The 13,481-nt window shown below is 40.4% G+C and overlaps 1 protein-coding gene across 2 annotated transcripts in view; it reads left to right on the forward strand.

The window, feature by feature from the left end:
- Positions 1–803: 803 nt before the first annotated feature.
- Positions 804–13,481, forward strand: part of stxbp1b (syntaxin binding protein 1b) — a 42,578-nt gene continuing 29,900 nt past the window's right edge. For both annotated transcript variants that reach the window (XM_021606545.1, XM_021606548.1), the window contains exons 1-6: positions 804–940; positions 10,308–10,357; positions 11,267–11,348; positions 11,455–11,531; positions 11,955–12,033; positions 12,580–12,683. In XM_021606545.1, the coding sequence (XP_021462220.1) occupies positions 904–940; positions 10,308–10,357; positions 11,267–11,348; positions 11,455–11,531; positions 11,955–12,033; positions 12,580–12,683 (429 nt within the window). In that variant the 5' untranslated portion in view covers positions 804–903. The remainder of the gene's footprint in view (positions 941–10,307; positions 10,358–11,266; positions 11,349–11,454; positions 11,532–11,954; positions 12,034–12,579; positions 12,684–13,481) is intronic.

Consider the following 13,481-nt stretch of genomic DNA (forward strand, 5'->3'; position numbering starts at 1 on the left):
TTTGTGTTTAGTGAGTCCGCCAGATGTTCTCTTGACAAGTGTGTGAATTGGACCATTTTCCTGTCAAAATGTAATGAATACTTTTGGGTGTCAGGGGAAATGTATGTAGTAAAAAGTACATACTTTTCTTTAGGAATGGAGTGAAGTAAAAGTAAAAGTTGTCAAAAATATACATAGTCAAGTACAGATACCCAAAAACTCTACTTAAGTAGTACTTTAAATTATTTTTATTTAAGCACTTTACTCTGCTGGCAGAAGGTGAATGTTGAACTTTTGTTGTACACATATCCAGATTATGTTGAGTTTTGCTCAAATACACTGTCAGTGTGAATGAACAAGGATGAATTAAAGGCCTATATTTACTTAGACATTACTGCCCCTCTGTGGACATCTGTGGGTATTATTGATAATGTAGCCAATGTAGTCTATTGTGTTTTATCCTATTGCAGTTGCTGTGAAAATACAGTATGTTAAAATAAGAATTCAATAGTCTGATCATGACTTTTTTCAATTAGGGTTGTACAATATCCTACTTGTTGTATACAAATTACTAGGCCCATAACTGCTATTTATTCTAACCTATTAAAATAGTTCATAAATACAATAACTTTATTTCACTTGATAAATAATACCACTGCAAACAGCTAAACATAGGCTATGTGGATGTCTATTAAAAGTTGAAGTAGGTTGTCCGTGGCATTGTATGACAGACAGTTGAAATCGGCATGTTTGTGGAGGCGTGGAAGGGATTATTTTCGAAGCAATACGGTCCCTCTGCAATCACTTTGGATGTTGTCCCGCGGCCTACAGTCCTACACAGTATTAGCGGTGGTTGGGTAGAGTAGAGAGGGAAAGAAAGAAAAGGGGAGGCGGAGACACGGCCACGACAGAGACATCATCACCATGGCACCACTCGGACTTAAAGCCATTGTGGGAGAAAGTAAGAATATGTATTTTTGTTTAATCATTTCTTATGTAGGTCTATGCGCTATGGTTATTTTGTATTTTTTCAGGTACTGTGTGTTGGCCTAGGATATTTTATTTTTGCTTTATTTTGGACATTCTATTAATTTGGGCTATTTAGTTGGTTTGAATTACTATTTTATTTATATCTCAATTTGTATTTCAATCACAATTTAAATCATTTTTTGGGCCAAAAACTGGTCCAGAAGTAGACCTATTGAAAGTAAAATCTAGTGCGTCTCGTGTTCGATAGGACTGCTCAAAGTGCGTAAAGGCGCACTACCGCACTCTCAATTATCCTATATCTCTGCATCATTAGATATTGCAAAATGTTGGTCTTTTAATATTGGGTTTTAATTATGTGCACTGTACAATACTGGCATTTGTTTTGTAGTGAGTTGCACTATGAAATTGTCGTTTCGGGTAAATCCACATGCGCTAAATCCATACGGATTAAGAAGCTCTTCCACTGTCATAGTGCTCCTTGCTGCATGGATCCACCACAATACAGCTCCACACTCAGTTACCTAAAGCCACCACGAAAGGGGAAAATCTATTCTTTTGTGGATGAAAACGTGTAGGCCACAGGTGGCACTTTAATTGGGGAGGACAGGCTCATTGTAATGCCTGGGGCAGAATTATTGGAGTGGGATCAAACACATGGTTTCCATGTGTTTGATGCCATTCAATTTACTCCGTTCCAGCCATTATTATGAGCCGTCCTCCCCTCAGCAGCCTCTACTGGTGTAGGCCTATTACTTTGTATTGTGGCTTTTAAAATAAATCTGCTGTGTTGAAGGCAATTAATTCAAGAACGGGCATATAACCTAGTTTCCCCATTATGCACATAAAAAGCAAGACCTTATCCATGCATGAAAAAGTGAAAACAATAATTCCACAATGCAACTTCAGTCTTAATTATGTTAAATGTTTGGCTGGCAGTCTTTTATTTATTTATGGTATGGTAGACGGTGGAATAGAGATATTGGGGTTAACGTGTGTTGTTATTGCGTGGGTATCCGCTATTTAATACCTCCTCAGCGCGGTTTGGTAGGTCACTTGGGTAGGTTACTTTCTAAATGTAATCCATTACAGTTAATAGTTACCTGTCTAAAATTGTAATCAGTAACGTAACTTTTGGATTATCCAAACTCAGTAACATGATCTGATTACATTCAGTTACTTTTAGATTACATTCCCCTTAAGTGGCATTAGAAGAATACAAACATGTATGTTACCAATTGATTTATCCTGCAATAGATGTGGTTCAATGTTAACATTGACATAGCTGGCCATATATGGATGTTAAATTTTACTTTATGGGTTGGTTATGTAGACTTCTTCTACCCATCGCTTTCTACTACATATAATAATACGATTATTATTTACAAGTCCAAAAATGAATGTTGCAACTACAGATTGCCCCTTTAAATCTATCAAAGGTGTGCGAGTTTGAGCATGTGTCCATTAGGCCTATGGATGTATTTATTTTATCAGCATGAATTAGACTGAGCAATTAAAAGCCCCTCTTTTATTCCTAAAGCTGGGATACATACTATGCAGATGTTGCAAGAGCGCATTTTTCACTGGCTGTCGACTGGTTTCAAAAACAATGATTAATAGGCAGCTTAGTTCAACCATTATTGGGTTCAAATACACATTTAGATTTGTGAACAGCCATCCACAACAACCACAATCCGTAAGGCGCAAATAGCAAAATGAGAGAGCAGCAGTGTGATTCACATCAATGCGCTATGTAGATATCAATAATAAGTGATATCCGTATCGCCGTAGACTAAACCACTGCTGTCATCCTTACCTCCAAGTGTTTATTCAAGTTGGATAATCGTTGGGTGCCAACAGCAGTCACACCATTGGAAGACATAGCTTGGACTGTAGCCTACAAAAGCCTATTCCTGCTCTTTTCCCGTGATCAATCAAACACATTCGGTGTGTCATCATAATGGTCTCTGACTTGTGGTCAGACTCGCTCAGGTGGAACCACCTTAAACTTGAGCCTTTTTTCAATGCAGATTTGAATGTCATCGAGAAAACAGAGAAGTGTCACAAGATTTTTTTTAAAAACATCCTTTCTGAATTTAAAGTATTCACCTAGTTTTTCAAAAGTATCTGTAATCTGATTACAATATTATTTTACTGGTAACGTAAAGGATTACAGTTACCGTTTTTTGTACATGTAATCCGTTACTCCCCAACCCTGCTCCTCAGGTGAGACAGGATGGTGCTACTCCACCCAGCCACCAGTAACATTCAGAATCACCAACTGCTAGCTATGCTGGACTTCCTGAAAATCACACATTGTAGTACTGTGTTCACAAGGAGTACTGTTGGTGTTCACAGTTTGTTGAGTCTGTCCCTTACATTTTCTGGGTTGTTTTGCTCTTAATCCTGAAGGCTTTTATTGTCATACAGACATAAATATCTATGGGTATGACAAATACTGTATAATAAATTAGAAATGGATGGAAATCACCCACTCAAAAAGACAGAGAAAAGTTAATTGAATTTCCAATGTGTTATCACTGCTTTCAACCATCTAAAAGCACAACCAAACTCCAATGGAAAAACAATGTCAGATTTTTGGATTAGTTGTCAACCAAATATCTATCACTGACCCCACCCCTGTTTTGGTAAAAAGCTGAGGAATGGGGGTTGGAGAAATTTAACCACTCGTACATTCATAGACAGAGCGACGGAAAAGGACTGACCATCCATGATATTAAAACTATAGTTTAAACCATGCTTTGAGGCTATGTGGTGTTTGTTTACATTTACTTTGTTTACAAACATCGGAGTAAAAGAAGCTTATAGTTTGGTTCCTGATGGGGTACAACAGTTGAGCTAGACTCATGAGGCATTTATAAGTTATATTCTTCAATAATCAATAAGTATTTATCATTTATTTGTCGATCCAAAAATGTTTGTAGCAACTGCTGATTGCCCCTTTAAAAGTACATGGTGCAAGTGATCAATGCCTTTTGAAATTCTGCGCCGATTATTGCTGCAACAAACTGGAATTAAAGCCAGAATAAGTCAGTGGAACAGATGGAACTATCCAAGCAGAAGATACATCTGCTTCAAAAGTTGATATTTGGTTGCCCTGACAACCGAACACAATTCAATATCACTAAATATCATTGCATTCACAGCTTGAAGCCCTAGGCCTATTGTATTGTCTATGTTTAGTTGAATCTTGGGTTGAATTGAAACAATAGCCGTTGATGTCTTTGCAATTGCTATATAGGCCTAAATAGCATAATGGATGAGTTATGAGTGATAAAGCATGGTCCCATTTAATTTGCTCTTTTAAATCTACCTCGATAGTAACAGTGAATCTTAGTTTTCAAGTGGAGATCTCTCAGCAATCATTCTCACAATGGCACATTGATAATAGTCAGTGACAAATATCATAGCTAAGCAGGGATGGGCTTGGTTAATAGCCAAACCAACAGTTTACGTTGATTACTGATAACTTTTTTGAATGACAAATGTATTTTCCATGTAGATTCCACGTCATAATACGTTGACTAGTTACGTTTAAGCAATGTTGATTCAACCAGTTTGTGCCCAGTGGGTTAGTTAATAATTGATATGTTGGTTTCACATCTCCATCTCACCCCAAAAAGTCTAAATGAAAGAGTAGGACTAAATCAAATCAAACTTTAAATGCACTTTAAATAAAGTTTGATTTGATTTAGTTATATGATTTAACTCTCACAATAGCACACTGGTAATAGTCAGTTACAAATATCATAGCTAAGCAGGTCTTGTTTAAAACCCTAGATGGGAGACCAAAGTGTACAGTGCCTTGCGAAAGTATTCGGCCCCCTTGAACTTTGCGACCTTTTGCCACATTTCAGGCTTCAAACATAAAGATATAAAACTGTATTTTTTTGTGAAGAATCAACAACAAGTGGGACACAATCATGAAGTGGAACGACATTTATTGGATATTTCAAACTTTTTTAACAAATCAAAAACTGAAAGATTGGGCGTGCAAAATTATTCAGCCCCCTTAAGTTAATACTTTGTAGCGCCACCTTTTGCTGCGATTACAGCTGTAAGTCGCTTGGGGTATGTCTCTATCAGTTTTGCACATCGAGAGACTGACATTTTTTCCCATTCCTCCTTGCAAAACAGCTCGAGCTCAGTGAGGTTGGATGGAGAGCATTTGTGAACAGCAGTTTTCAGTTCTTTCCACAGATTCTCGATTGGATTCAGGTCTGGACTTTGACTTGGCCATTCTAACACCTGGATATGTTTATTTTTGATTTATGCTTTATGTTTTGGATCGTTGTCTTGTTGGAAGACAAATCTCCGTCCCAGTCTCAGGTCTTTTGCAGACTCCATCAGGTTTTCTTCCAGAATGGTCCTGTATTTGACTCCATCCATCTTCCCATCAATTTTAACCATCTTCCCTGTCCCTGCTGAAGAAAAGCAGGCCCAAACCATGATGCTGCCACCACCATGTTTGACAGTGGGGATGGTGTGTTCAGCTGTGTTGCTTTTACGCCAAACATAACGTTTTGCATTGTTGCCAAAAAGTTCAATTTTGGTTTCATCTGACCAGAGCACCTACTTCCACATGTTTGGTGTGTCTCCCAGGTGGCTTGTGGCAAACTTTAAACAACACTTTTTTATGGATATCTTTAAGAAATGGCTTTCTTCTTGCCACTCTTCCATAAAGGCCAGATTTGTGCAATATACGACTGATTGTTGTCCTATGGACAGAGTCTCCCACCTCTGCAGTTCATCCAGAGTGATCATGGGCCTCTTGGCTGCATCTCTGATCAGTCTTCTCCTTGTATGAGCTGAAAGTTTAGAGGGATGGCCAGGTCTTGGTAGATTTGCAGTGGTCTGATACTTCTTCCATTTCAATATTATCGCTTGCACAGTGCTCCTTGGGATGTTTAAAGCTTGGGAAATCTTTTTGTATCCAAATCCGGCTTTAAACTTCTTCACAACAGTATCTCAGACCTGCCTGGTGTGTTCCTTGTTCTTCATGATGCTCTCTGCACTTTTAACGGACCTCTGAGACTATCACAGTGCAGGTGCATTTATACGGAGACTTGATTACACACAGGTGGATTGTATTTATCATCATTAGTCATTTAGGTCAACATTGGATCATTCAGAGATCCTCACTGAACTTCTGGAGAGAGTTTGCTGCACTGAAAGTAAAGGGGCTGAATAATTTTGCACACCCAATTTTTCAGTTTTTGATTTGTTAAAAAAGTTTGAAATATCCAATAAATGTCGTTCCACTTCATGATTGTGTCCCAAAAATACAGTTTTATATCTTTATGTTTGAAGCCTGAAATGTGGCAAAAGGTCGCAAAGTTCAAGGGGGCCGAATACTTTCGCAAGGCACTGTAGCTGTGGATAGACCAATTATGTTGCACAGCTTATTGTTTATTTCTGATAGTGGATATAACTTTGAAGATCTGATGTTGTTTTAAAGGTACAAATTCAACATATTGTATACAAGGTTTGTCTATGTTGAAATTTGGTTACCACGATGACAGAATAATCCTGTTTGAAATTTAACTCTCAAAAAAAACATGTTTATGTTGATTACTTTTTTCAAATCCAATGTATTTCTACGTAGATTCCGTGTCACAATACATTGGCAAATTACATTGAAACAACGTTGATTCAACCAGTTTTGGCCCGGTGGGTTGGCTCCTCTGTTTACCTTCTGAGACACAATAGTTGTGGTTGTCCGGCTCAGACAAACAGGAGGAGTTTAGTGGATGCGTCCCAAATGGCACCCTATTCCCTATATAGTTAACAAATGTTGACCAGAGCCCTATTGGCCTTGGTCGAAGGTAGTGCACTTTATAGGGAATAGGGCGGCATTTGAGATACAGCCATTATCTCCCATCCCAAAGCAGCTTCTTCGTTTGTTGATGCTGACTGACTCTTTCATGGGGCATTGGGGAAATTTCCCCTAACTAATCCAGTTGGGTAATTGGATACAGAACTCATTCACTGATAGACAGACATGTCACCTCAATTATCAACCCACCCGACCCATATTCAAAACAACAACAGTGTTTGAATGAAGCATATAGGCACATTTTTGTTCTTGATTTCTGAAATGTTAACATTGATTGAGTTGATTGATTGTTATATATTTGTGACATTGTCTTGTTTTGTCTTTCAATGGAGGTAATGCATGTTAAGATTAATTTAGAAAACAGAGAGCCATGCACCCTTTGAAAAACTATTTTTGGTTCCATGTTGAAACATCTTTGTTCCAAGTAGAACCGTTTTTGTGTTCCATGTGGAACCCTTTTCACAGAAGGTTCTACCTGGAACCAAAAAAGGTTTTACCTGGAACCAAAAAAGGGTTCTCCTATGGGGACAGCGGAAGAGCCCTTTTGGAAAAAAATGTTTAATAGTGTATCCTGACACAACAGCCAAATACTTCTGTCACTGGCTTTTAGGATCCATGCTCTATGTAACAATCATTTTAAGCTGGGAATGAAGGATATACAGAGCCTTCAGAAAGTATTCACACCCCTTGACTTTTCCCACATTTTGTTGTGGTACAAATTCGGATTAAAATCGATTGAATTCTCTTTTTTTTTTTCAACACAAAATACTCTGTAATGTCAAAGTGGAAGAAAATTCAATTTAAAAATAAAACCATAATATATCTTGATTAGATAAGTATTCAACACCCTGAGTCAATACATACTGTATTAGAATCACCTTTGGCAACATTCACAGCTGTGAGTCTTTTTGGGTAAATCTCTAAGAGATTTGCACACCTGGATTGTACAATATTTGCCCATTTTATTCTTTTTAAAACTCTTCAAGCTCTGTCAAGTTCGTTGTTGACCATTGCTAGACAGCCATTTTAAAGTCTTGCCTTAGATTTTCAAGCAGATAAGTCAAAACTAAAACAAGGCCACTCAGGAACATTCAATGTCGTCTTAGTAAGCAACTCCAGTGTATATTTGGCCTTGAGTTTAGATTATTGTCCTGCTGAATGATGACTTTGTCTCCCAGTGTCTGTTGGAAAGCAGACTGAACAGGGTTTTTACTCTTGGATTTTGCCTGTGCTTAGCTCTATTCCATTTTATTTTTATCCTACCAAAAAAACTCCCTAGTCCTTGCCATTGATGAGCATACCCATAACATGATGCAGCCACCACCATGCTTGAAAATATGAAGACTGGTACACAGTGATGTGTTGTGTTAGATTTGCCCCAAACATAATGCTTTGTATTCAGGACAAGAAGTGAATTTCTTTGCCACATTTTTTGCAGAATTACTTTAGTGCCTTATTACAAACAGGATGCATGTTTTGAAATATTTTTATTCTGTACAGATTTCCTTCTTTTTACTCTGTCATTAAGGCAACTACAATGTTGTTGATCCATCCTTAGTTATCTCCTATCATAGCCATTAAACTCTGTAACTGTTTTAAAATCACCATTGGCCTCATGGTGAAATCCCTGAGCGGTTTCCTTCCTCTCCGGCAACTAAGTTAGGAAGGACACCTGTATTTTTGATGTGACTGGGTGTATTGATTCACCACAAAAAGTGTCATTAATAACTTCACCGTGCTCAAAGGGATATTCAGTGTCTGCTTTTTTTTATTTGTACCCATCTAGTAATAGGTACCCTTCTTTGCGAGGCATTGGAAAACCTGCCTGGTCTTTGTGGTTGATACAGATCATTGTTTGTGTGGGGTACAGATATGGGGTAATCATAAAAAATGTTAAACACTTATTATGCAATTCATTATGTTACTTTTTGAGCACATTATTACTCATGAAAGTATTTAGGCTAGCCATAACAAAGGGTTTGAATACTTAACTCAAGACATTTCTAAAATCAAAATTACACTTTGACATTGTGGGTTATTGTGTGTAGATCAGTCCCTCAAAATCTAAATTTAATCCATTTGAAATTCAGGCTATAACACAACAAAATGTGGAAAAAGTCAAGGGGTGTGAATACTTTTTTTGAAGGCACTGTAGCTACTACTCATTTAACACGTATACTTATTTAAAATCAAATAACACTGATGAATGTATTTAATGGAGTTTTTTTTGGGATACTAGCCAAATCGAACATGCGCGTGTGTGTCAACAGGTTTCCCTGTGACATCACATCCGGTGGCACAGAAAGAGCCCAGAAATAGCGACCCTGGCGGTTCCGTGGCGTAAGAGGATTGGAAGAGATTAGGTCTTCTGATTGCTGTGTGTCTCTCTCACTGACTCATTCCAGTAGATAGATGGGCCAGCTTTTAAACTATAGATTCAAAGCTGATCCTTCCCCCCCTCTCCATTACCACAGACTGGCATTTGGGATGCATGAACTGTCTCCCAGATGGTTCCAACGGGGCACCAGGTTCCCAGACTCCTCACAGATGTAATGAGTGTTACATTGGTATAACTGCTCACTTCAGACCCCTCACCGGAGCTCATTAAATTCCAACTGTGTCTGTGCCGTCACTGCTAACACCGTCTGTCACCCACCTAAACTAACAATTCACTAGACCAAAATATCTAACATGCCCTTTTATACCTGAAGCATTATGCTTAGATACCCAGGCTTCGCTCAAGTTGTTCCATTAGTTTGATTCAACGAGACGAGATTCGGAAGGATGACCTTGGGAGACTAACCTGTATACAAGGTGTCAAGGCTCAGGAAAAGACCCAGATGCAGACAGTTTTGAAGTAACAAACGTTTATTACAAAAACAGGACGGCAGGCAAACGACAGGTTAAGGGCAGGCAGAGGTCAGAAGTCCAGAGCAGAGTCTGAAAGGTACAGAATGGCAGGCAGGCTCAGGATCAGGGCAGGCAGAGGTCAGAAGTCCAGAGCAGAGTCTGAAAGGTACAGAATGGCAGGCAGGTTCAGGATCATGGCAGGCAGAGGTCAGAAGTCCAGAGCAGAGTCTGAAAGGTACAGAATGGCAGGCAGGTTCAGGATCAGGGCAGGCAGAGGTCAGAAGTCCAGAGCAGAGTCTGAAAGGTACAGAATGGCAGGCAGGCTCAAGATCAGGGCAGGCAGAATGGCCAAAAACCGGGAAAGCTAGAAAACAGGAACTAGAGAAAGAAAGGAGCACGGGAAAAACCGCTTGTAGGCTTGACGAAACAAAATGAACTGGCAACAGAAAACAGGTATAAATACACTGGGGATAATGAGAAAGATGGGCGACACCTGCAGGGGGGCAAATAGCACAAAGACAGGTGAAACGGATCAGGGTGCGACACAAGGGGCCAATAGCCTACAGTGCTTGTGCTTTTCAGCAGTTTAATGTAAGTTGAAGTGTGTGCTAATCAATTATTCCTCCGTTTACAGAGATTATGAATGATGTCATCAAGAAGGTGCACAAGAAGGGCGAATGGAAGGTATGGGCAAATAAAATAAAATGTTGTCACATGCACTGAATACAACAGATGTAGACCTTACCGGGAAATGCTTACTTACAAGCCCTTAACTAACAATTCAGTTCAAGAAAGAGTTAAGAAAATATTTACAGAATAAAATAAAAAATAATAAAAAGTAACACAATAAAATAACAGTAACGGTACCGAGTCAGTGTGCGAGGGTACAGGTAAGTCAAGGCAATTTGTACATGTATGTAGGGTTAAAGTGACTATGCATAGATAATAAACAGCACGTAGCAGCAGTGTAAAAACAAATGGGGGGGTTTGTGTCAATGTAAATAGTCTGTGTGGCCATTTGATGAATTGTTCTTATGGCTTAGGGGCAGAAGCTGTTTTTAGAAGCCTCTTGGACCTAGACTTAGAGCTCCTGTACCCTTTGCAGTGCGGTAGCATAGAGAACAGTCTATGACTTGGGTGACTGGAGTCTGACAATTTTTGGGGCTTTCCTCTGAAATCGCCTAGTATGTAGGTCCTGGATGGCAGGAAGCTTGGTCCCAATGATGTACTGGGCCGTACGCACTACCCTCTGTAGCGCCTTTACGGTCAGATGCCGAGCAGTTGCCATACCAGGCGGCGTTGCAACCGGTCAGGATGCTCTCGATGGTGCAGCTGTAGAACTTTTTGAGGATCTGGTTACCCATGCCAAATCTTTTCTATCAATGACATTCTTGGTTATGAATGACTGTGTATGTGATAGTACATGATAGTAATTGTCTGCGCCCAAATGACACCTTATTCCCTTTATAGTGCAATACTTTTGACCAGAGCCCTATGAGCCCAAGTCAAAAGTCGCACACTATATAGGGAATAGGGTGCCATTTAGGATACAACCCTTGACCCCCTGTAAACCCTGTCCCTGTCCTCCCCCAGGTTCTGGTAGTAGACAAGCTAAGCATGAGGATGATGTCATCCTGCTGTAAGATGACAGATATCATGTCAGATGGCATCACCAGTGAGTACCACTCCGTCAACATCACACACGCACATGCACGCTCAACGTTCAGCATCACTTTAAAGGCTGACTGAATGACTGTGCTTTTCTCTCCTATCCTGTACAGTTGTTGAAGACATTGGCAAGAAGCGAGAGCCTCTCCCCAGTATGGAGGCCATCTACCTAATAACTCCCAATGATGAGGTATTGGAACCATTTAGTTTTAGTAAATGCATTTTTTAGATTTTTTTACCTTTACCACGGAGTGGTACGCAAGTCAGTTAAGAACAAATTCTTATTTTCAATGACGGCCTAGGAACAGTGGGTTAACTGCCTGTTCAGGGGCAGAACGACAGATTTGTACCATGTCAGCTCGGGGGTTTGAACTTGCAACCTTCCGGTTATTAGTCCAACGCTCTAAACACTAGGCTACCCTGCAGCCCCTTAACTCTTTATCCAAAGTGATTTACTGTAGTGCATGCATACATTTACTTATGGATGGTTCCAGTGTAATCAAACCCACAGCCCTGGCGTTGGAAGCGCCATGCTCTACCATCTGAGACATGCAGGAACAAAAAAGCTTTAGCTTTCTTTGGTAAGATTTGTGATGTTCCTTCTCCTACCCAGACTGTGGAGGCACTCATAGATGACTTCAGAGACCCGCGGTCGCCCAGATACAGAGGAGCTCACGTCTTCTTCACTGACAGTGAGTAATATTGGAGAGACATGGGACCACTTTGTACCATCACGTATTGTATACAGTATATGAATTTGAGTTTGGAGCAGTCTGATGATGCCTTTATATCTGATTCTCCTCGAGTACTGGGAACAGACTAGCAGACAAGTCCTCTTTGCCACAATACCAACACTCAATGTCAACCTTACACAGTACACTCTCTCTTCCAAAAGGGTTCTTCAGCTGTCCCCATAGGAGAACCCTCTTTTGTTCCAGGGAAAACCCCTTTTTAGTTCCAGGTAGAATCTTTTGAGGTTTCATGTAGAACCCTCTGTGGAAAGGCTTGGAACCAAAACCGATTCTACTTGGAACCAAAACGGTTCTACCTGGAACCAACAAGGGTTCTTCAAAGGGTTCTCCTATGTGGACAGCCGAAGACCCCTTTTAGGTTCTAGATAGCACCTTTTTTTGTAGGAGTATATAGATTTCTATTCTATTTCCCTATTTTTTTTCATACTTTAATTTCATCAAATTTCAATAATTTCATGTTTTTTTTCACTCCCCCCCAACTCCCAGCAATCCCAGATACATTGTTCAATCTGTTGACAAAATCCCGTGCTTCCAAAGCCATGAAGACCTTGACTGAGATCCACATCGCCTTTCTGCCCTATGAGTCACAGGTAAGAGCCTATCTGCCCCTCTGTCTCTGGCGAGGGATAGAAAGACTGTGGGAGAGATACATAGAGAGAGAGGAGGAGGAGGAAAGGGGAAGGATTATGATTGGGGGGGTGAACAGGAGGGGACACAGTGAAGGAAACACCAGTGGAGAGTGGGAGAGGGAGAGGAGTTTAGGAAGAGTAGGGGAAGAGTGGGGGAGGGATTGCTGAATGAGCTTGGGCAGTCTCCTCTCCTCTTTATCCTGATGGAATGTTCCAGAGCAGAGTGGCTTTAGCCAGGCCATGGCTTTGCTGTGCCTCCAATCCTCTGCTGTTCTGTTGTCCTCTAGAATTAATCCTACAGGGGACGGTGTGGGGATGAGAAGGAGATGAGGGGTGTGTGGGGATGCCACGTCGCCCAGCCTCCCTCCCTCCCATTCCATCTCTAATCCCTCACCTCATTGGCGGATGCATCAAAATGCTGGCCAGGGAGCCAATGGGAGCCGGAGGAGGGTTGTGTGACAGCGGGAAGTTGTTTGCACACTAGAGGGATTGTTGTCATGTGACGGTCAACAGATGGGCTCGAGCGTTTGAAGGTGCTGGTTGCAGTGGTGCATGGGAAATGGAGAGCCTGCCTGACTGACACACATGATTGGTTTAGTAGAGTGGATGAAGGGAGGCATGGCTGAGAAGAAATAGGAAGTTTTAGTTTGGAAATAAACTGTCACTTACTGTATGTCATGGGGCATTTGGCACTGTTATCAGAAAGCCTAGCATTGATTTTCACTGCTATGCAGACAATACGTAAGTCTACATTTCTGT

Source organism: Oncorhynchus mykiss, chromosome 6 (assembly GCF_013265735.2).
Source record: "Oncorhynchus mykiss isolate Arlee chromosome 6, USDA_OmykA_1.1, whole genome shotgun sequence".
Lineage (NCBI taxonomy): Eukaryota > Metazoa > Chordata > Actinopteri > Salmoniformes > Salmonidae > Oncorhynchus > Oncorhynchus mykiss.